We start from the raw sequence: 24,542 nt of genomic DNA on the forward strand, positions 1-24,542 counted from the left end.
ATACTGAAATCTTATTCTGTGGGGTGGAGGGTCCAACAGCCTCTGCTTACCAAGCCCTCCAGGGGATTCTAAGTTTACCAATGCTGTTTACAAACCACAGAATTAAATAATCTGTACTCAGAGATAAACTAAACCAGATGAATAAGAAAAAAAACACAGATTAGATTTGCTGTTGGTATTATTGGTAAGATGAGTTTAAAAGGGAACATGAGAATGCAGGGCCTTGGTAGCTCAGACCCCAGACCTGCTCAGGGAACTCAGACCAGATTTAGGGAATGGAACGCAACTTGGAAACTAGTGATCACGAGACCAGCCACTACTGGTTCTAATCTATATTCCGTTCTCCTTGCCCAAACTTGACTAGCTACATATGTCTGACAACAGCTCACAACATGTTCTGTGAGGTGCCAATCCAGGCATGTTCTCTACAATACACAGGCCATATGTCACAATTGGCTGAAAGCCAACATGACATCACTGATGGCATGAGTCAGATGAGTCACAGTAGATAACTATTTTTTTTTTTTTGAGTTTCACTCTTGTCATTCAGGTTGGAGTGTAATGGCACAATCTCGGCTCACTGCAACCTCTGCCTCCAGGGTTCAAGCCATTCACCTGCCTCAGCCTCCCAAGTAACTGAGATTATAGGCATTAGCCACCACACCCGCTTAATTTTTGCTATTTTCAGTAGAGATGGGGTTTCACCATGTTTGTCAGGTGTTTCTTCAACTCCTGACCTCAGGTTATCTGCCTGCCTCAGCCTTCTGAAATGTTGAGATTACAGGCCTGAGCCACCACGCCTAGCCAACATTTTTATTCTTTAATAGCAATTAGGAAAAAGGACTCAAAATCTTTCAAATGAACAAGAGCCTTGTCTGATTCTAAACACTTTCTTTGCTACAGCAGATGAGCAAATTATTTGACTAGAGTTTTTCAGAGTTTAGAAAGAATAACCATGTAATCATGCCAGAGTTCAACATTCATAATCAAGAAAGGCACTTTAAGTACATCTGACAAGGAATGACACTAATACAATGAGAACTGCTCTAAGTCCTGTACAAAATTTTGACATAGTTCAAATAGACTGCAGGCTGTCTCCATGTGCATATATATATTCATACAAGTGGTACAATCTATGTTTCCACATGTATGTATATATATCTATGTATATATATATCATCCATATACATATGTATGTGTGTGCAAATGTGTATCCATAAGACCGGGGGTGGGGAGAAACATTTCTGTTTCCTTTAATTCAATAATACACAAAAATTCTAGTCATTTTATTTAGAACAAAGAATAAGAGCATGGGCAAACTAATGCAAAGAAGTACCCTACTAAACCTCTCTATGCACAAAAAAGAGCAGTAAAATAAATACTCAGAACTTTCCCAGGTTGTCAACTATTAAAATAAAACCTTAGCATTTCAAAAAAGCTTATTCCACTGCAGGGAACATGGCAGACATTTTTGGTACCATAATATATCACACATTCACACATCCATATTGCTTAGGTTGAAGAGAACGGAATGAACAGAGGAAATTTCTTCCACGAATCACCCTCCTTTCGATACCCATCATGTTTTAGCTATCTTGTATTATTCTACTTAGCTTAAAATATAAAGTCTTGTAGAAACACATTTTTAGGTTGAAGTTCTCAAGATATTTGCACAGAGTATTTAGAAGTACTTGGAGTTTTGTTAAATGCAGTTGGTCATACTACATACCCTATGGCTGCAGTTTTGATAGATCAAACACATCTGTGTCAGAAATAGACAAAAGGCTTACTCCCCCTGCCCAGAAATGGGTACACAGACATGTTCTTATTCTTGGGATATGAAAAAACGTGTAGTGGCATTTAAAGTTTAATTACTAACTGTGTAATGCCTGAGAACAAAATTCAGAACAATTCTCAAGGGGTTAAGAGTTAGACTCCAGGCATTTCCGTTTTTTAGCTGCAGGCTCCTCAGTCTCGTGGGATTCTAAAGTGCTTGCATTGGATTTGAGGCTGGTGTCTGCTTTAAGGTTGTCCATGGCAACGGTGAAGCCAGAGAGAAGGTAACCCCCACCTCCACTCATCAGCAGTTTAGGATGACTTCGATCGGGCAAAACCTAACAAGACAGAAAAGACATTTATGCTTTCCCAAGACAATAAAGTCCATGCTAACAACACATATACCAAAAATAAATTTTTTTTTTTTTTTTTTGAGACAGAGTCTTGCTTTGTGGCCAAGCGTCAGGCTGGAGTGCAGTGGCGCGATCTCGACTCACTGCAACCTCCACCTCCTGGGTTCAAGCAATTCTCCTGCCTCAGACTCCCGAGCAGCTCTGACTACAGATGCACATCACCACTCCACCCAGGTAATTTTTGTATTAATCCGCCTGCCTCAGCCTCCCAAAGTGCTGGGATTACAGGCATGAGCCATGGCGCCAGGCCCAAAAATCAACATTTAAACAACACAGGTTCTCTTGATGATTTAAATGGACCAATTTCTTTCTTTCTTTTTTTTTCTTAAGAGACAGGGTCACACTCTGTTCCTCAGGGTGGAGTGCAGTAGTGAGATTCTGGCTCACTGTAACCTCAAACTCCTGGTCTCAAGTGAAACTCCTGCCTTGGCTTCTCAAAGTGCAGGGATTACAGGTATGAGCCATGGCACCAGGCTTTAAATGGACCAACTTCTAAGGAACTAATTCCTTCACATTACAATGCAGAGAAAAGTACACAAATTGGTTAAATTGATTTTCTTTTGAAAAATAAAGCTGAAGCAGTTTTCAGTTCAGCACAGGTTTCTCTGGAACCTGAAGCATGTTTCTGCTGGGGAATGGGGAATGGTCTGGGCAGTACTCTAGAACTGTGCATACAGCTTTCTTTCTCTTGGCTCCAGGAAGCTTCATGGCCAATAATGGAGCTCGGGTCTATGGAGAAATTGTTATTGAATGTACGACACTCCAAACCTCCCTTTCCTGCTACCCTGTTAACTCTGCCAAGGCAGCTTCTCTCCTCTTTCTCCTGTAACCTTAGCTAACTAAGACAACCTCCACAAAGGGCAGGGTTATTCACAGCTCAACAGCTCCCCACTACAGTATGATACAACGTGGAGCAACCAGACAGGGCCTGTGGCAGCATGGAGGTGCTCTCCTCAGATCCCCCCTCACAAGGGAACTGGCTGCAAGGCACTCAGGTAGTAGAAAGCCTCCAGCTGCCGCTCCTTTGGGATCCACTGCAGCATTCATACTGAAGGAGGCCATGGGCTGCTTCCAGTCAGTAACTGAGCGTGGGTACCAGGGCTGGAGCATTTCTGCTTCACACAGGGCTCCTCAAATGGGTATCTTTGCACCTGGGCTCGCCATCAGCCTCACGGAGACTTTCTCAGAGCAGCATCACAGGATCTTCCTCCCCTGTCCTCCTTTCAGATATATCTCTATTTTTATTTTGGGTTTTTTTTTTGAGACAGGGTCTTACTCTGTCACCCAGGCTAGAATGCAATGGTGGTACCTCAGCTCACTACAGCCTCGACCTTCTGGGTTCAAACAATCCTTCCACCTTAGCTCCTGAGTAGCTGGAATTATAGGCACCTGCCACGATAACTGTTCAATCAATTTTTATATTTTTTGTAGACACAGGGTCATGCCCAGCCAATTTACATATATATGTTTTTGTAGAGTAAGGGTTTCACCTTGCTGCACAGGCTGGTCTTGAACTCCTGGGCTCAAGTGATCTACCTGCCTCAGCCTCCCAAAGTGCCGGGATTATAGGCATAAGCCACTGTGCTTGGCTGAGAGATCTCTATTTAATGACTTCTAGTACTACAGCAAGGAGAGGCAAGTCTCGGGAGGGCAGCTCTTGGGAATGGCTCTAAGAAAACGTACCTGGTAATTTCTGAGCCAGGTTTCAGACAGCCTGAGGTTGATGACCCCTCCCCTCTCCCGCAGTTTTGTGTAGCATTCCAACAGAGGCTGCAGGCAAAAACAGAATTCTGTTAAGAACTACTTTCTGGGCTGCTGTGTAAGGATCAACATTCAGACTTAAGATTTCCTTCCCATTCCGTTCCATGTTACCTCTTTGTACTGACAGTAGACCACAAACGGCCTTGAAGGGGCCACAAAGTCCAGCAAAGACAGCAGCAGGGGAGTAGGATGGAAACGACTAGCTACAATTAAACTGTAAGGAAAATGTCAGACAAATTATTTCTCTACTCCTCCCAAGTGGAGCAATGTTTCAAAATGCATTTAAAATGATCACGTATTTAATCTGCATGACTCACACAAAGAAGAGATTTAAATATAACATTCTAAAAATCCAAAACAGAATAAAATCATGAGCTATTTCTTTCTAGGAAACACAAACTGGGTTAGAAGCTTTTGTGATGCTTGGCAACTCTAAGTGGCACTTAATGATATTCTTGATTTTTTTTTTCTTTTGAGACTGAGTCTCGCTCTGGTGTCCAGGCTGGAAGTGGCATGATCTCGGCTCACTGCAACCTCTACCTCCCTGGTACAAGCAATTCCCCTGCCTCAGCCTTCCAAGTAGCTGGGATTACAGGCGCAAGCCACCACACCTGGCCAATTTTTTTGGATTTTTAGTAGAGATAGGGTTTCACCGTGTTGGCCAGACTGGTCTCGAACTCGTGACCTCAGGCAATACACCCACCTTGGTCTCCCAAAGTGCTGGGATTATAAGCATGAGCCACCGTGCCTAGCCAACATTCTTGATTTTGAAAAAAATCACCTGGAAACAAATCCAGCACTGCATATGCTCTTTGTGGATATGTTACTGTCTGTATTGCAGCGTTTGAATGTTCCATCCCCTGCATCCTGGGGGACCATAAAGCCCGTCTTGATGCACTGTGATGAAGGTTCAATATCTTCTGAAACTCTAAAACCAGCATCATCAATTCCCCAGCCCTGTCAGCCTCAGCCTCCTTTCTTTAAAAAACCCCAAGACAAAATCCTCATCTCGGGTCCCATTAGAATCAAGGCAGATAAGGAGAAAGAGATGCCAATCTGTCTAAAGCAGAGCCCGCATGCACCAAGGAGTCTCCTGCCTTCTTTCACCAACGCACCCATCTGCGTTTCTTTCACTCAGCAGAGCGGCAGCCTCTAAATGTCTTTTCCTCTGCTCTTCTTGTCTCCTCTGTTTTTCCTGAATCTTCAAAAAGAAAAGGAAATCAATGACCTGGATTCATTCAAATTTATGGAAATGCTCTGGTCTACCAAAACATTTCAACAATATTTATCAACTTGGACTCAACCACTAGAAGAAGGTTGTTTATAAGGAAGTTGAAAGAAAACAAGAAAGGCTATACACTGTAAAAACTATTATTAAGCTGTCTATGCAATGCTTCTGTATCTAAAGCTCCATCTCAAAGACTGAATCACACACTTGTGTACATGTACACACACTTGTTCTGTTTTGATAGTTATCACCTTGGGAGCTAATACACAAAAGCCAAACCAAATCTCATTACATAACTGAAGTTAACTGAGGGCCTGAGGTTATGATGAGGGTGGTGGGGACTATTCATCCTTACATAATCTTTTTTGCTTCCTCTCTCTTTCGGCCCCATATGTTCTGCATCTTGAGAAATGGTTTCCACCGTTTCCTGGTCTTCTGGGTGGTTGCTCTCTGGGGCCTCTGCCATGCTGTCTTCATTTTCTTGTTCAGAAGCCTGTTTTTCCTCCAGTGTGCCATTTCTTTCTTCAACCAAAGCACTGTCTTTTGGCTCTGAAGATAACATCTCAGCAGAAAATGTTCCCTGTAGAAGACTGTCCACTTTGTTGAGAGGGAATTCATAAAGACCACTGAGGAAAGATTTGGGAAATCCAAAACATGCTGTTGCTGCCCGAACAGGTCCACCTCCAGGGTATAGCTGAATAATGGAGCCAAAACCTGAACAGATAAAAGAAGTAAACATCTGTCCATGGAGTGACTCTAGACTATGCAAACCCTGAAGGTCTTTCTATTATTACTTTGTTCAGAGACTAAAGGATGCTGCTACTAAGGGGGACTGTTAGGAGTCTATGAATATTACCAATGGAGGTGATATAATTCTAAAGCAGATAGCAGGAAGTCAAAGAAGCTTACCCCCACTTGATACTACTGTAAAACCCTATGTCTGCAAATCTGGATGTCACATGATTGGTGACTGACTCTATTTCCCCTCACTCTAATCCCCAAATGAAGCAATGATAAGTTCTTATCTTCTATGGGGTCAGAGAAAAAAGACAAATCAGGTTGTGTTGTATTCTTCCAGAGAGAATACATGCTTAGTCATCTTCCCATTCAAGCCCCTCAATCGAGGCCTAATGAAATGAGCACCAGCTACCCAGGAGTTTACCAAAAATCACTGTCCTGAAAGCCCTAGCTAGCCACAGGCTCCAGCATCATGCCTACCAACAGTGAAGCTGTAAAGGACAATCGCCATGGGTTGGGGGTACCCATGAGTGGGTATCTGGGTGACAGAGACTGTGAGAGAAGGTCCCCAGGCCAGGAACTGTGCAGGTTCACCCAAGTTACTTCATTAACCTTGAAGTAATTCAGTCTGGCTTTCCAGGAGTTTACATTTTTGGACCACCTTTATTCCCATCAGGGTGGGGTTTGTTGAAAATGAAAATACTAAATCTTACCTCCCATTCGTTCCATCATTGCACCCAGCACCAAGCCTGCACACGTCTCCATCACAATCATTTTGTTGCCAGCACGAATATTTCCCAACGTCAACATTTGGGCTAGTGTATCGTATCTCATGTGGCTAAAGTAAAAACAACAATTGATTCATTTTTTGCTAAGTAAAGCCTATCATTTTAATCATTTTTCAAGTGTTTGCTTTATTAAAATTATGTTGATAAGATTATTGATTGCTTTGGAGGTGACAGTAAAAGGACTTACAATTTATGAGGTAGGAGGATACTTTATGCAGGTGAGCAAGTTTTTCATTTTACTTAAAATCATGACTTTCTTAAAGACATATTTCCCCCAATTATACTTTTGAAAGGAAACAAAGCGTACTTAATTTTTCCAGGTTCTCTTGCATAATACATAATTGAAAGAATACGTGTGGATGGCTTCACAACAGTAATGATGGCTTCATATCTGGGGGAAGAAAAAACAGAACACCGACTTGAAAAAAATGACTTAAAATGGTTTATTTGTAATAAAATGTATATAAGTACATAAAAAGATTTAATATTGTCAGCCTTTTAAAATAAAAACTACTTACTTTTTTTTCTTCTTTTTAATATATTTATCTTGGGCAAATTCTGTCTTGTCTCGGAATGTTGTACTATTTTCAATTAACTGCTGAACTATTTCCTATAAGAAAAGGAGCAAGTAGATTTTCTGAAACTTTACTTCCACAAAACAAGTAATTTCCAAAGGCTTCTTACCCAAGAATGGGTCCAACGGTCCGATTCTCCAATCCCTTTTCCACAGAAGTCCAAACAGATGAACTTTGTATTTCTATACTCTATTTAGAATTTGTAATAAAATACAAGTACTTTATAACTCCATTTAAACCAAGGTAAAATGACAGAAATATCCAATAAAGGGAGAAGAGAGGTAAAGGCAACTAATTTCTGAAGACACTGGCTGAAAACATTACTGAAAATGAACAGTTAAATCCTGGTATGCACTGTCATGACATTTTCTACCACTAATATTAGTAATATCATTCACTTATATTCCTGTATATAAGACATCAAATTTTTGAAACGTTGAGTTTCACATATGTTTCAACCTATTTCTAAAAAAGCTATAATGTTATTTTTCCATTTTACCTTAATTACAGTCTGCTTTAAAAACCAGTTTCCTAAATGCCAAACAGACAAAAACAAAACTAAAAATCCTTTGAATATTACCTCTCCTTTAATGCCCTTGTCCTTCAAAGCTTTTATGTCATCTTGAGTAAGTTTCTGAGATTTCCCATCATCAACTATATTTCGATTATCAGTGCCCGCTTCTTTAGTCTCTAAGGAAAGAAATTGCTCTATTGACATTTATGGTCTGAAATTATTTGACACTTTCTTTTCCTGAGTTCATATCCACATCCAGTCCATTAGCCACTCAAGTCTGGCCTCCCAGCTGCACTGCCCCCGTCACACTATTCCTTCCTGCCATAAATATTCCAAGTCTCTAACTCATCTTCCCACTCCCAGTCTTGCCCTGCTACTATCCACCTGGATGCCAGAGTGCTCTTTGTTTAAATGCAATTTGACTAATCTATCCGATGCTTAACACCATACAGTAGCTTCCCATGGCAATGAGAATACATTCCAAAGATGACCTACAAGGTCATAAATGATCTGGCCCCCGCCTTTCTTTCCCGGCCTGATTTCCTGATACTTTAGCTTCAGCCACAACGCCCTTCTTTCTGTTCCTTGAACACACCCATCAAGGTCCCACAGCAGGCTTTTGGCACCTGCTGCTTCCTCTGCCTGGAAGTTTCTATGACAGATCTCTGAGTGGTTGGATCTTTTCTATCACTTAAGGCTGAGCTCATCCTTTTGCTTCGCCAAATTAGTACACACCCCCACTTTATTATCTTCACAGCAGGTGTCACACTTCGCCATCAGAAATCATGCTGTTTGCTTGTCTACTTGATTATTTTTGGTGTTCCAACTGGTAATTACATTTTATATGCCAGTCTATCTTATGAACTACTATAACTGCAGTGCCAAATTATACCTGGCATATATTTGGTGCTTAGTAAAAATGCAGATATTAATTTAAATGTACCTAAATAACTTGTTTGACTCAAAACTTTAGTAGTATTTATTTAACTTCAAATAATTACTTGTGTTTTAATTTTATTAGTAAGATATCCTCTATGTTCATTTTAATAAATATTTAACTATAATGAATAATAACAGCTTTTGGACAAGAGGGTGTTAATAGTAATAGCCAAAATTATGGCCCTTACTAAAAGCAAGACACTGTTCAGAATTTCCTGAGTCATAACATTGAACACTCAATACAACCTAGGCATTAAATGTCTTTATGACCCTATTTTATACATATAACTATGTAAGACTCACAGATATCAAACAACTTGCCCAAAGGTATAAGACAAGTAATGAAGCTAGAAATTGAACTTAGCTGGATCCAAAGCCAGACCTCTTAACCACTACACCATATGCTAACCACCGTGTAGCTGTTACATAACTTCCAGGCACTGAAAGAACTCTACATATGCTTTTGTAATGAGGCAGCAATGATTCACAGGATTAAATGCCTGGCCCAAGGTCAGAGAACCAGTTAATGGTGGGCTAGAGCCAGAATCCAGGTTATCTCATGGCCAAAGGTAGTACCTGCTTCACTACATTAAGCTACAGTTCTTAGATTATGAATTAAGATTTCTTTTGGGATAGCCTGGTCTAGCACTTGGGAATTAAGTGGAGGTTGAGATATTTCTGACTAGTCAGTTGGAGAACATCTATTTCATGCATCCAAAATGTGCACCTGCAGTAGGCTCTTCCCTCTTCTTCTTGGGCTGCAGACTTCCTCCGCTGGTCACTTCAAATGTGGTTCCGTAACTATGGCCAATGACGTTATCCAGGTAGAACCATTGTTTTTCGAAAGTTACTTTTCTAGAGAAAAAAGCAACCAATTAACTGAATATCTTTTGTATTCACTACAGAAAAGACATGTTCACTACAGTTTATTTTGAAAGTGGTCTCCACAATAGATGATCAGCAGCATTACCTCTGAGCATAAAGCAACAAAGGAACTAGAGAGAATCTGGTTGGGACAGAGACATAAAATGAATGAATGAGCCACAAGAACACTGAATTTTGGAAAGGGGAAGCAAAGACAGAAGACATTCCTCTTCTGGTGGACTGGGCTGATCCCACTTTGCACTGTCTAGCAGGATGTCCAAACGCGTAGGCTCTGCAGATTTCCTGAATGGCAGATGGGATCCCCAACATTGCCAGGCCTGGATACACACTGTGACACCTCTTGCAACTTACACCAGAAAATCTCAAAACTGAACAGTCATTGAGGTAACAAAGATTTAACAAATTTCCTGGGCTGGGTCTGATTGGCCATTTTATTTGAAAATTATCTAATAAAAGCAAATTATATTTGCAAATAACCACTGACGATCTACACACTTGGAAATGGAGCCTAACACTGACAAGACAATGCTCTACTGAGGACCAGCCAGCTTGAGGTCTTCCTATGATGCAGATTTTTTTATCTTATTGCAATTCAAAAGGAAAATCCCACAGAAACACAAACAAGAAGGAGACATGTCCTGAGTGACAATCAGGCAGTGTGTGCTAGGTGTGATTCATAGTTTTTCATTTAATTCTCAAGGCAATCCTGGAACATAGCTCTTTCCAGAAGAGCAATCTGAGGCCCAGGGAGAAGTATCTTGTCCAAGATTCACAGTTGTAAGGGGATTCAAATCCAAATCCATGTCTGACCCCAAGCCTCATTCTTTTCACTATGCCAAACAGGCTACTCCAGCAAAGACCTAATGACCTTAGAAAGCCCCACCTAGCTTCAGGACATGGACCATGTGCACAGAATGCTGAATTCTGGGAATCACGTAGTGGTTAATTGTTTGTGCCCCATCCCACTCCTTTTCTTCCTCTCTCTGTATCCCCAGGAAGCTATGACAGAATGTACTGTCACATCACCTACACTTCTGTATCAGAGGCTCCCCACCATTGCTGGTCTCTGGCTGTATCACCTTTACTGATTCCCTAAATCCTGCTACACTTTTGTGTCACATATTCATTAAAGCTACTCAAACCATGAGGGAAATCCTGCAAGATCATAAGTGATTCAGATATGGCCAATTCTTGCTCTTTGCTGGGTCCCTCGATACTTAGACACGATAGAATATAACAGACTCAGAATATTTCCTAACATAAACATCCTCAGATGTTGAAACTCAGCTCAGCCAGATGTGTGCCCCCCACCCCGATCCTTCAACCACCTAGGTGCTATTAAAGCCACTGGATCTGGATAGGTATGGTGGGTCACACTTGTAATTCCAAACTGTGGGAGGCCGAGGTGGTGGGTCGCTTAAGTCCAGGAGTTTGAGACCAGACTGGCCGACGTGAAAAAACCCCGTCTCTAACAAAAAATACAAAAATTACCCAGGTGTAGTGGCACACACGTGTAGTCCCAGCTACTTACGAGGCTGAGGCAGGAGAGTCACTTGAGTTCAGGTGTTTCTTTATAAAAAGTACAAAAATTAGCTAGGCATAGTGGTGTATGCCTGTAGTCCCAGCTACTCAGGAGGCTGAGACGGAAGGATTGCTTGAGCCCAAGAGGCAGCAGTTGCAGTGAGCCAAGATAATGCCATTGAACTCTAGCCTGGGCAACTGAATGAAATCTTGTCTCAAAAAACAAACTAGCAAAGCAAACAAAAACACTGGATCTGAAATGGGTGGGTTTACCTCTCTGCAAGCCTATCTGATGTGCAGAGGGGATGGGGGTGTCTCTCAAAACTGGCTGGTTTGACAGGTCACTGTGCCAGAGGGATAAGGCGGCCACATCTTCACTGGGAAGAAGTAAGATTTGCAGAGTCTCCATCCCAGAGAGCCCGGGCTGTTTTCTGCCCAGCCAGAGGAGCACAGCCCCAAGGGTGATGAGGAAGTCTGATCTGTGATGCAACTGAGCATATAGAGTCATTTTCTAAGTAAAACAGAAACTGCCACTATGACTCTGCAAAGAAGAGGGCCTGATGAAAAGTATTTCCAAATAAATGTTTAGGGCAGTGGTCCCCAACCCTTTTGGCATGGTGAAAGGGAAAGGCCAGGTGCAGTGGTTAACACCTGTAATCCCAGCACTCTGGGAGGCCCAAAGGCAGCTGGGCACGGTGGCTCACACCTGTAATACCAGCACTTTGCGGGGCTGAGGCAGGCAGATCATGAAGTCAGGAGTTCAAGACCAGTCTGGCCGACATAGTGAAATCTCATCTCTACTAAAAACACAAAAAATAGCTGGGCATGGTGGCACGCCCCTGTAGTCCCAGCTACATGGGAGGCTGAGGCGGAAGAATCACTTGAACCTGGGAGATGGAGGTTGTGGTGAGCCAAGATCACACCACTGCACTCCAGCCTGGGCAACACAGCAAGACACCATCTAAAAAAAAAAATGGTTAAAGGCTGGTGCAGGTATTACGTTTCTGGACTAAAAGAAACATAGCCCTCACAAAAGAATCTTTTTTTTTCTTTACTGAATTAGTGCTTGTTCAAAAACCTTGTTTATCACTAGCTTAAAGTCATGGAAACTTGTTTCATGACTATTTTATGATACCTGCTTCACCCTAAATACCAGTCAACAGTTTGCTTAAACCAGGAGTAAAATAATTTCTGATAAGTACTTACTTATCCGAAATTCCAAATCTCATACTTCCTAGTCTGCAGAAAGCTGTTCTCCTGATATTGCATTCAACTTATCTCCATCAAAAGTAATACAATAACCTAGCTCAAAAGAAACTGTGGCCGGGCACAGTGGCTCATGCCTTTACATGATCCCAGCACTTTGGGAGGCTGAGGCGGGTGGCTCACTTGATGTCAGGAGTTTGAGCTTGGCTAACATGGTTGTCTCCACTAAAAATACAAAAACTGGCCGGGCGTAATGGTGCCTGTCTGTAGTCCCAGCCACTCAGGAGGCTAAGGCAGGAGAATTGCTTGAACCCGGGAGGCAGAGGTTGCAATGAGATGAGATTGCACCACTGTACTCCAGCCTGGGTGACAGAGTAAGACTCCGTCTCAAAAACAAAAACACTGTGGTTGTATTTCTTGGATAAATTAATCCAAACATCCCACTAAATTTTCACCATTAATAAGCTATTAGGACTCACCAACCTCACCAGCCCTTCCAGAAAGTTATCAAAATCCCACTTCTATGCTATTATAAAACACAGTGATAATAGTCAGCACGGGCAAAAATCAAACCTAATTTTGAGTTCTGAGGTCTTGAGCAAATTGCTTTCTATCAGTTTTCCCAGTTTTGGATCCTTTGGTGTAAAAGGAAATTCGAAGTGACTCCACATTCTACGGGGATTGTCTCCTTCACTTATTCTGTGTATCCTGTTTGGGTGGAGAAGAGGCTGGAAAGCCAGACTAGGTAGGAGAGGTTTCATTTTTTTTTTTTGTGGGATAGATCCTGGCTCAGGGATTAGGGAGGAAGGAGGATCTATGGTGGAAGAAAAAGGGGAACCTGAAGGAGACTCTGGGAGACAAGGATGAGACCCTAGAGTGAAGAAAGGAGGGAGTGTTTGTGGGAAGATAGAAAAAAGATCCCAAGGTCCCAGGGAAAGAACTTCAGGACAGGTGATTTAGGGGTGTGGAGAGGGAGGCATTCGGGCACCCTAGGGCCAAGAATGGATGGAATTCTGGGTTAGAAACTCTGTGGAAAGACTGAAAAGGATGCTGAAGGTGGACGGCCAGATAAGAAATCATGGAGGGGGTCTCTGTGGAAAAACAGGAAGGTTAGGGGAGATTACGAGGTTTGAAGATAGGATCCTGGTGGGAAAGCCCTCTGTGACAGAAAGACCCGAAGAGACAACGAGGGCGTGGAACGGGGACCGAGTGGGCCAAGAATGGCACCCTGGCGGGAGGGATCTGTGGAGAGACCTGGAAGGAAGGGATATCTACAAGGTAGGGGCGGGGGACCCCTAAAGTCAGGGACCCGACTTACTTTCTCCGCTGGACTTGTACTGCTTTGAACACATCTTCTCGTTTCAGCACCACGAAGTCACCGTCGCGGATGCGGTGGTCTCCGGGATGCTGTGATTGTGGGCCCGGCTGCTCCCCTGAGCCCTCCATGACTCTCAGTCGGTCGCCGTGCTCCACGGCGTCTCGCCCCTCCTCCTCCGGTGTCGCCACCGCCGGCCTAGCTTTCCACAACCCCGCGGACTTGGAGCCCTGCTACCGGCACCGCCCCCACGTGTTGCACGCCGCTTCCGCTTTCCGGTCCAGCCCTCAAGACGGCTTCCGGGAGCCTTACGGCTTCCGTCTGGCCAAACTCCTTGATTGGCTACACTTCGTCCCGCCTCTCGCGTCTTGCCGCTTCTTGGAGCGAAAGTTGCATCACAGAAGCGCCAAAAAGGAATTTAGGGGAAGACCTAACTTTCCTTTGAGGCGTGTTTGCGGCGTTGTGCGCTTACAGGTACATTCTGGAAGCTGTGGTGGGGAAACTGAGGTTACCGAGCCGTTGAGACAGATGGGATTCAGCCCCGCGCGGGGACGACAGGAAAGCTGCGGCTGAAGAGAACCGCGGACTTGGCGGGAGTTGCCTGGGAGCTCAGATCCCGGAGACTCCTCGTAGCCCCGTGGTGCTTCCCTACGGGAGGGAGGGAGGGAGGGAGTAGCCTAAAGCCGGCTCAGCTGTGCACTAGAACAGCTTTGGGACCTCTGTCCCGAGCAAGAAAGAACTAAGCCTTAGAAGACGTAAATAAAGTAACGAAGCGCAGCTGCCCGACTGTGGCTCTTTTACTCGTTCTCCAGTCCTACTTCTTGGGTTTTGTTGGATTTGTTACTGTTCACCAGATTGGCTCGTTTGAGAAGGGTAGGCACGCGGCACGCAGCGTTGTTGAAGGGGCACCTCAGGTTGGGAGCCTGAAGGAGTTTTATCTGTACTGTCAACAAACTTTGATCTTGGTGGGTTTTCTTAATTTCTTTGAGCATCAGTTTCGTAATGCGTAATGCCTAGTTAATTATCGGAGCCCTGTCGTGCCGTTAAATCGTGAACTTTCTAGTTACTAACTTGTTGATTAACTAAAGCCCTTTAAGGATTTGGGTAAGTTCTTTTGTAATGAATTGCACTACAGCCTACAGATAAATCTTTATTTACTTTTATGCTTTGGATAGGAATCATTAAGTAGTCTTGTGTTTTAAAAGAACAGTTTTGGGTTCACAGAAAAATTGCACAGAAAGTGGATGTGACACTGCAGGACTGCCTGTATGTAAGAAGCTATGATCATGTATCCCTAGAGTCTCACAGGCCAGAATTATGTTCATCCTGTCCTGTCCTTTAAGGCTCAAATGCTGCAAACAAGTTTTCATAGAGTTACTTACCTGTCCTGTTTTCATTTCTGTGATGGAGACTTCTTGTAAACAGATACAGTACCTTTCCTTATTTTTAGCCTATGAGCCTCTAGTATAAACGATATTTAATAGTTATGAAACTATTAAATTATGGTATACCTTAAAAAGCAATAGAGATTAGAAACCTAACTGCAGAATATTTGAGTCTTGCATCATAGGTGTACAACCTTGCAAGACTGTTTGCTAGTATCAAAGCTAGAATACATTAATTTTTCCCTTTTTATTACCTTAACACATTTTTAGGAGCACTATTTACAGCTTGAGTGAAGACCTTTTAAATATCTATCTTTTAGGAGGGATGAATGGAGAGTATAGAGGCAGAGGATTTGGACGAGGAAGATTTCAAAGCTGGAAAAGAGGAAGAGGTGGTGGGAACTTCTCAGGAAAATGGAGAGAAAGAGAGCACAGACCCGATCTGAGTAGAACCACAGGAAAACATACTTCTGGTAGGTGTGGTCAATGATTGTTCAATTTTTTTTCTCTTCATGGAGGAAGCAGTTTGTGTCTATCATACAAGGTGGTTTATCTCATACTTTGGTTTGTCTTTTATACTACTCCTTAGTAAGTATTTGAACACTGATGTCCCAAATTCTTACTAAAACCTCTAATTAGATACTCTATTAATCAGAGTCTCATTTGGAAACAGAAGCAAATTGGAAAAATGTTCACTCTGTTTCTCCTAACCTAGTATTTTTTTTTTTTCCAGAACAAACCCCACAGTCTTTGCTTTCAACAAAGACCCCACAGTTAGTACAGTCAACATTGGATCGACTCATACCATATAAAGGCTGGAAGCTTTATTTCTCTGAAGGTAGGGTTAAAAAAGTGCAAAAAGCACCATAAATCATATTTCTTAAGTTGTCTTCGTATGCTACATCTCATATTACTATAATTTACTTACTGACATATACCTGCTTTAATCTTAGTTCACCCAAAGAACTAAATGATGTTTATGTTTCAAAAGCATTTTAGGTTTTATATCAGTCAGGAAAGCAGAAACCATACTATGTATTTCAAAAAGGGAATTTAATGCAAGAAATTGGATACAGAAATGGAAGACCGAAAGAGCAGAATGAAAATATTGAGGTAACCCCCTAGAAAGTAGTAACTTTGGGAAACAGCAAACCATCCTTATAGCTAAGAAAATAAAAAGTTCTGAGGTTACCAGAATGTAGGAATTCAAAGGTGGGAGAGATCACAGGATAGCTGTTATTTTGACTTCTGAGAGGCACCCTGCAAAGCTATGCTTGGGTTTCTGAAGGCTACCTTACAGAGCTGTGCTCAGACCACCGAGGCAAATGAAGCTGGTTGCCACTGGTAGCTGAGGGGGCATGACTCGGTGGTGCTTGGAACTGGAGGCTAGCATTATAGTTATCTTCTGCAGCTGCAGAGATGCTAAAAAGAATTGGAAACAAGAATAAATTCCTTTCTTGCTTCCTGCCACCCTCCAGTCTCTAAAGTACCTTCAAATGGCAGAATTTAATCTGAGAGATGTAGGGTACAGGTGTGAATTATAGCATCACAGAGCAGAAAATAGAACAGTGGGCTTGAAATCAAGGTAGAGTAATCAATACAGCTTGTGTAGAAGCACTGGTAAGGAATCTCCCTTTGATAATTAAGAATACCAGTTAACCTACATCAGTCTGTATAGGCGCTGGGAACTATCTTTTCTGCACTGTTAAAATATCGATTTGTTTCTTATGTCTCATGAGGGGTGTGTGTGTGTGCGCGCGCGCGCACATATATAAAATGCCTCATGAAGGATGTGCGGGCGCGCGTGTGTGTGTGTGTGTGTGTGTGTATGTTTGTGTTTTAATCACTAGACTATTGAGATCCAGGACCCTCCCTGCCCCCCAGGCACTCAGTAATCATTTTGTGAATGAATACTTTATAAATGTTTTCTTTATTGAGAATCTGTTTGATTTTTTCCATCAATAGAATCTGTTTCACGAATGATCTTTTGTTCCTTTAGGATGCATTAGCCACCAGCATTCACATTAGTCCCCTAGCAGGTAGTGTAGAAAACTATACGTGATCTTTGGACTGTCCTAAAGATGGAGTTCAGGAGGTGCCTTAGCCTTGACCATTTGTACTTCCTAACTACTTTATTATACTGTTCTTCTGTGGAAGACATATTTGAAAATACAGAACTTTAGAGTATTAAAAAAAAAAAAAAGCTTCAGTTTTGCCAGCAGAGTCAAGTGGTCTGTTGGTATATCTCCTGATCTCAGGAAAGACTGTGATTATCTTCAGCTCTGTTTCAGAATAAGAGTAGTTTATGTGTCTGGCTTTGGCTTTATTATAATTTTTGGTTTAAGTTTATTGTCTAAGTTATTTGAACTAACATGTCCTATAGGTGTCAAAGATTCAAAACAGTGTTTCCCAAATATTGGGGCTTTTAGAGAGAGACTTTCTGTCTGCATTTCACATTATGAATACCTAAATTTGTTTTAGAATCTTAAGTGTAAATTCTATACCAGTTCTTATATGAATGCAATCAAAATGCAAAGCAATTAGAAAAAAATCATCTACCATGTACATAGTACTGCTTTTGTTTCATGAAAAATATGTTTGTACATGTGTGATTATTAGTGTTAATGCCTTATTTGTTGGCTTAGTTTACAGTGATAGCTCTCCTTTGATTGAGAAGATTCAAGCATTTGAAAAATTTTTCACAAGACATATTGATTTCTATGACAAGGTGAGATTCCTCTACAGTAAAACCACCAGTCACGTGCCATCTTATCAATGTATTTGAGGTGTTGGTGATTATGAACAAGGCGGGAGTCATACTGCCTTGGTTCAGAACTCAGTTCTTGCCACTTCCTGCAGTATGGACTTTAATTAATTACTTCTCTGTTTCTCAGTTTTCTCTTTCATTTGGAGATAGAGGTATAAATACCTATCTCAAAGGTTTGTTAAGAGGCATCAATAAGTTAATGATTTTAAAATATCAGAATCATGCTTGGCACAACGCTTTTACTTTTATTGTACTTACCATTATCACATATAAACATCATAGGCTTTCTCAAAGTGTGTAATTAGAATGCTCAATCGTGGTAATTGACTACAGAAAAGCAATTATTGTTTTCACACTTTTATATTTTATAGGATGAAATAGAAAGAAAGGGAAGTATTTTGGTGGATTTTAAAGAACTGACAAAAGATGAAGAAGTAACTAACTTGTTACCAGATATAGCAAATGAACTAAGAGATGCACCTGAGAAAACCTTGGCTTGCATGGGTTTGGCAATACATCAGGTAACTATTTGTCTTATGCATACTTTCGTTTAAACTTTTTTAATGTATGCACACACACGCACACTTTATCTAAGTTTAAAGGAAGATTTTACAGTGACTACTTTCTCAAAGAGAAACTTAGTTTTTATGAAAAGACATTGGCTAGAACTGAGAGGTTACAATTTCTTCCTGAAAGATACCATTCATTCTATATACAACAGCTTCTTTAAATTAAATACTTCTAACTTATTTGGATTTGCTTAATTTTGCTAAAGATTGTGCAGAAATTAAACATTGCTTTCAAGAAGTTATACAATCTCCTAGGGAAGATAAGACAAGGAATCATGGTGTTATCAGTTATGAACTTAGAGCAAGACAGAGCAACCTTAGGTTTAGGTTCTGTGGCACGAGGCAAACCACTGAGTGTCCCCGTATATCAAATGGAAATAGTTTGTACTATGCCTGCCTGAGTTTCTTCCAGGGTCAGGTAACACGGCATATATGAAAGCACTTTATAGGATAGCAAACATGAATACTTCAAGGTAAAGAGTAGAAAATCGCAGGACAGGCATACACAAAGTGCTGGGACATTCAGAGGGGCATTCTCCTACCTCTTGCATATGCTGTCCATTCCACATAGAATCCCCTTCCCCTCACGTAGACAGATTATTTGGGCCTAGCTCAATTGTCTGTCTTAAAACCTTTCTCATGACTAGTTTTCAAAACTTGCATGGTATTTTGTCTGTACATCTTTATGGTCCCTATAATAATTACAGCTGTATATGTACATCATAGGTTGTCAGCAAACTACAGTACACAAGTAGGTATTAAATGTTTGTTTATTTATCTATTTCGAGATGGAGTTTCACTCTTGTTGCCCAGGCTAGAGTGCAATGGCATGATCTTGGCTCTCTGCATCCTTTCGCTCTTGTTGCCCAGGCTGGAGTGCAATGGCATGATGTTGCCACACTAAAGCTCCCAGGTTTAAGCGATTCTACTGCCTCGGCCTTTCAAGAAGCTGGGATTATAGGAATGCATTGCTATGCTCAGCTAAATTTTGTATTTTTAGTGAAGATGGGGTTTCACCATGTTGGTCAGGCTGGTATCAAACTCCTGACCTCAGGTGATCCACCCACCTTGGCCTCCCAAAGTGCTAGGGATACAGGCATGAGCCACCGCGCCCAGCCTGTTTATATTATTTAATGTAAAATGCCAAGGGAGTGAGTGTTAGATAAATTTTAATAGTCATCTTTATTTTCTCTGTCTTGATTAATCAATGAATATAGAGAAGTAGGAAAGTGTTTTTTTGTTTTTTTTTAATTAGAATCAAGAGGTTATGGTTTTAGGGACTACTATAAGGGCTTTTAATGTTAGGTTTAGTTGGAACAGAAAATAGCAGATAGGGATGCTGGAGTTTTTCAGTTCGGGGACAGCAAAATCCAAAATAAAACAATCCACCATAAAGTAAGTAGTCATAATTAAATATTAGGAGCCGGGCGCAGTGGCTCACACTTGTAATCCCAGCACTTGAGGAGGCAGAGGCGGGTGGAGCATGAGGTCAAGAGATCGAGACCATCCTGGCCAACATGGTTGGTGCATGCCTGTAGTCCCAGCTACTCGGGAGGCTGAGGCAGAAGAAACGCTTGAACCCGGGAGGTGGAGGTTGCAGTGAACTGAGACTGCACCACTGTGCTCCAGCTTGGGCAACAGAGCAAGACTCCATCTCAGAAAGAAAAACCAAAAAACAAATAATTAAATATTAGATTTTTAAAGGGCTGTTAAAGTTTTCCGTTTTTATTCAGTTTTTGTTTATAAACTTTATATTCTCTATAAAATAGTGTTCTGTAAAAAGAGTATTTTGTTTTCCAACTTAAGAGTAAATGTCTGTCCTGTTTAGGTATTAACTAAAGACCTTGAAAGGCATGCAACTGAGTTACAAGCCCAGGAAGGATTGTCTAGTGATGGAGAAACAATGGTAAATGTGCCACATATTCATGCAAGGTGAGGAATTTGATGTATTAAAGTATTACTTAGAATGGAGCATTGAAGGCCATTTAAGAATGAGAACCCTCATTTTATAAAAACAAGGAAATCAATAAAAGCATATGAGTTCCTTGCCATCTCATTGATCATCACACTGAAATAAACTCATTGAAAATTATTCAAAGATATCATGACAGGTATTTCCTAAATAAGGAAGAAAATGTTGATTTCCTAATGTGCAAATTTTTTAAACATTGATTTTGGATGTGAACTTAACAAGGTCCTGCCTTGTAAGTTTAATAATCCATGTATGAGTTGAGTATCCTTAATCCGAGTAAAATCAGAAATGCTCTAAAATTTTAAAATTTGAGCCATGACATAACACTGAAAAGAAATGTTCATTGGAATGTTTCAGATTTTTGAATTAGGGATACTCAACTAGTAATGTTGCAAATATTCAAAAGTCCAAAAAATCCAAAATACTTCTGGTTCCAAGCATTTTAGATAAGGGATATACTCACTCTGTAATACACTAAGTGGTGTGTATTTTGTTAAATTACTAGGTTTCTATTAGATATTTAGTTTTTCTTGAATTCATCTTTAAGATTTTAAATTTATTGGAAGAATCCATTATAGATGATCATCAGGTTTTGTTTTCCTTTTCCAGAATTTATAGAAGACATTTCCTAGCAGTTCTTTAAAAAGAACTTAAAAACTCAAAGGTTTTTTAAATCTGTAGATTTTCCTTTTGGCATTATTTTTTTCCTTGAGAGCAGCCTATGAGATAAGAAGAAAAAGGACGATTTGACATCGTTTCTTTTTAAGAATGGTTTAATTTTTGTGAGATTTCTGATGTATCAAATGGATGATTTGGTTTGGGAATTCCATAGTTGCTCCCAAAAGGAACTTGTGAAAATATAAACAACCTAAACTTTCTGTTCATTACTTCCTGTTTTAGAGTGTACAACTATGAGCCTTTGACACAGCTGAAGAATGTCCGAGCAAATTACTATGGCAAATACGTTGCTTTAAGAGGGACGGTGGTTCGTGTCAGTAATATAAAGCCTCTTTGCACCAAGATGGCATTTCTTTGTGCTGCATGTGGAGAAGTTCAGAGTTTTTCTCTTCCAGATGGAAAATACAGTCTTCCCACAAAGGTAATACTGTGTTCTTTAACTGCTTCTTTATCTTGATAAAGAAGGCAAATCAGAATACAGAAAACTTTTCCCAATGTTTTTGGACACAGAGCTTGTTTTTATTTTTTATTTTTGATGTTCTGCTTTTATATTATGAAATACTTCTGGTTAAAAAAATGTAGAAACAAAACATTCCACTACTCATCACCCCAAATTTACATTTTTCAACTCCAGACACATTTTTTAACAATATAAAGCGTTACTGGCACAATTAGTGTCTGTGTTTTACCCTTTCCTATAGCATTCCCAGGGATAATCATTTTCCTGAAGTTATAATATGCATCCCTTCCATTCATATTTCTGTTGACTTCTAGGTATACACACCAAGTTTTTTTTTCTCTTTATTTCTTCTATTTGGAAGTGATTTTTAAAAAATCTTTATTAACTTTTTTTAAACTAGACTTGAAAACCGTAGAAAACTGCAGAGAATAATGTAATTAACACTTACCTACTCTATGATTTGGCAAAATTAATATTTTGTTATTTTAGCTTAAATTTGTAACAAAAATATGGTTATGTAGTTAAATTTGAAGTCTCTCTGTTCTCCTCCTCAGTTTTATTCCCTTTATTTACTCCCCAGATACAGCCAGACTTCTGAAATTGGCATGTATTCTTTAAGTTTGCATTTTCATTCTTGACTATATAAGTAGGGTTAGTTTTTTATATTGTGTTTACATAAATAGTATACTGAATGTAACATTATGCAACTTTTTTTTTACTTGGTTATTTTGGAGTTCTACCTATTTTAATACATACCTAATACTTTCCTTTTTACTATTGTGGAGTGTTCCTTTAAATAAATAGCCACTGTTTACCCATTTTCCTGGAGGTAGACAATGTGCTGTTTCCAGTTTTTTATAATTACAACTGATGCTGCTGAGAACATTCCTGTATATGTTTCCTTAGCAGAGGAATCCTAAGTTGTAGGTTGTACTTATTTTTAACTGTACTAGATGCTGCCAAATTACTGTCCGGAGTATTGTTCCCAACTTACATCCCTTCTAGTCGTGTTAAGCAATTTCCATTTCTCCATATTTTCATTAACACTTGGTATTGTTGGACTTTTACATTTTTGGCAGTTTGGTAGGTGTAAGTAATATTGCATTTATAATGCGAATTTTTCTGATTTCTGTTGTGACTGAGCATCTTTTCATATCTTACTGGCCATTCAGTTTCCTTCTTTATTGAATTTTCTATTTCTGTCTTCTGTTCATTTTCCTGTTTATTGGTTTATTTTTTATTTTTGTTTTTTAGAGATGGGGCCTCATTCTTTTGCCCAGGCTGGAGTGTAGTGGAATGATCATAGCTCGTTGCAGCCTTGAACTCCTAGGCTCAAGTGATCTTCCCATCTTGGCTTCCAAAGTAGTTGGGACTACAGGTGCCAGCCACTGTTCCTGGCCCTGTTAGTTTTTTGGTTTATTTATAGGAGTTATTTATATTCTAGATACTAATTATTGTTGACTATATACATTACAGATGTCTTCTCCCACTCTTGGGTTTGTCCTTTAACTTTGTGGGTTTTTTTGTTGTACAGGTTCACATTTTGATATGATCAAATTGATGTCTTTTCCTCCATAACTTGTACATTTTATGCCCTGCTTAAGAAACCCTTCTTGGGCTGGGTGCAGTGGCTCACACCTGTAATCCCAGCACTCTGGGAGGCCGAGGTGGGCAGATCACCTGAGGTCAGGAGTTTGAGACCAGCCTGACCAACATGGAGAAACCATGTCTCTACTAAAAATAAAAAATTAGCCAGGTGTGTTGGCACATTGCCTGTAATCCCAGCTACTTGTGAGACTGAGGCAGGAGAATCACTTGAACCTGGGAGGCGGAGGTTGCGGTGAGATCACGCCATTGTACTCCAGCCTGGGCAACAAGAGCAAAACTCTGTCTCAAAAAAAAAAAAGAAGCCCTTCTTTACTAAGCATTATAAATGTATTTCCTGCATTTGCTTCTGATATTCCTAAGTTTTGTTTTTTATCTTTAGATCTTTTGTCCATCTGGAATTTATGCCATTGGTGAATGGCATAAAACTAGGGATTTAAGCTGGGCACAGTGGCATGTGCCTGTAGTCCCAGCTATTCAGTAGTCTGAGGCAAGAGGATCGCTTGAGTCCTGGAGTTTGAGACTAGCCTAGGCAGCATAGTGAGACCCCCACCTCTTAAAAAAACAAACTGGTGATCTAGTTTTTAGGCAAAAAGCTATTTGTCCTGACACCAGTTGATTAATTAAGCCCTCACCATGGATGCATTATGCTTTTTCGGTGGTGCCTGCAGTCATCTCTATCACCATTGGGCTTTAGTAAACTTAACATTTGCTAAATTTTTGCTCATGTAAAGGGTTGAATCCTTTGTGAGGTAAATAATCATTTGAAGAATTAAAAAGGGAAACGTAAAATGTTTATGTTTGAAATTTCTGATTGTATGTGAAATTCAGCTCTTGGTTCTGAATAATAAGTGGTGTTGATAGATGGGTTTCATCTACTATTTGTCTTGGCTTGAGGTTCAAGATACAGCCGTTATCTCAGAGGCCAGAATTTAAATCTTCTTCGTTTTTTTTTTTTTTTTGAAGACGGGGTCTCACTCTGTTGTCCAGTCTGGAGTGCAGTGGCACGAACACACCTCACGGCAGCCCTGACCTCCTTAAACCAGATATTTTCTAGACAGTATTTGTTCAGGGTATATTCATGCCCTCTAATAAAGTAAGTAGTAGCATTGACTCACGAGTGGTGTGAAGAGGTCCTCCATGTGTCTGAACTGTAGGGATTTGAAGTGACAGAAAGATGGCTGTTTCAGGTGATACCTGTTCTAGCCACTATTGCTGCATAACACCTCACCCTAAAATTCAGTGGCCAAAAATAAGCCGATCATTTTATTAGTTCTTATGATTTCTGTGGGTCAGGAGTTTGGAGGAACTACTCACCTGGCTAGTTCTGGCTCCAAGCCTCTCATGGAGTTGTAGTCAGACGGTGGCAGGGGTACAGCAAGGTGGCTGGGGACTGGCCAGCCATTCTTCTCTTTTCCATGTGGTCTCTCTAGGTGGGCTAGTTTGG

At 40.7% G+C, this 24,542-nt stretch overlaps 2 protein-coding genes across 6 annotated transcripts in view; one reads left to right on the forward strand and one right to left on the reverse strand.

The window, feature by feature from the left end:
* Positions 1–1,231: 1,231 nt before the first annotated feature.
* TRMT6 (tRNA methyltransferase 6 non-catalytic subunit) lies at positions 1,232–13,923 on the reverse strand. Of its 3 annotated transcripts, XM_035298330.3 has the most exons (12): positions 13,663–13,923; positions 9,460–9,587; positions 7,860–7,969; positions 7,223–7,314; positions 7,012–7,095; positions 6,630–6,754; positions 5,534–5,892; positions 5,066–5,151; positions 4,732–4,878; positions 4,062–4,164; positions 3,873–3,959; positions 1,232–2,114 (listed from the first exon to the last, which is right to left on the reverse strand). In XM_035298330.3, the coding sequence occupies exons 1-12, from the start codon at positions 13,788–13,790 to the stop codon at positions 1,923–1,925; spliced, it is 1,641 nt and encodes a 546-aa protein (XP_035154221.2). In that variant the 5' UTR covers positions 13,791–13,923; the 3' UTR covers positions 1,232–1,922. The 3 variants fall into 3 exon arrangements, with proteins under 3 accessions (XP_035154221.2, XP_035154222.1, XP_078227454.1); XM_035298331.3 differs by lacking the exon at positions 4,732–4,878; XM_078371328.1 differs by lacking the exons at positions 4,732–4,878; positions 7,860–7,969.
* An 80-nt stretch (positions 13,924–14,003) lies between these two features.
* Positions 14,004–24,542, forward strand: part of MCM8 (minichromosome maintenance 8 homologous recombination repair factor) — a 41,765-nt gene continuing 31,226 nt past the window's right edge. For 2 of the 3 annotated variants that reach the window (XM_002747338.7, XM_008995724.5), the window contains exons 1-7: positions 14,004–14,133; positions 15,365–15,517; positions 15,778–15,882; positions 17,690–17,772; positions 18,183–18,332; positions 20,209–20,312; positions 21,253–21,451. In XM_002747338.7, the coding sequence (XP_002747384.1) occupies positions 15,370–15,517; positions 15,778–15,882; positions 17,690–17,772; positions 18,183–18,332; positions 20,209–20,312; positions 21,253–21,451 (789 nt within the window). In that variant the 5' untranslated portion in view covers positions 14,004–14,133; positions 15,365–15,369. Of the gene's footprint in view, positions 14,625–15,364; positions 15,518–15,777; positions 15,883–17,689; positions 17,773–18,182; positions 18,333–20,208; positions 20,313–21,252; positions 21,452–24,542 lie in introns of all 3 variants that reach the window. The other variant, XM_078371325.1, reaches the window with a different exon arrangement.

The sequence above is a fragment of the Callithrix jacchus genome, chromosome 5 (genome assembly GCF_049354715.1).
Source record: "Callithrix jacchus isolate 240 chromosome 5, calJac240_pri, whole genome shotgun sequence".
Taxonomy (NCBI): Eukaryota; Metazoa; Chordata; class Mammalia; order Primates; family Cebidae; genus Callithrix; species Callithrix jacchus.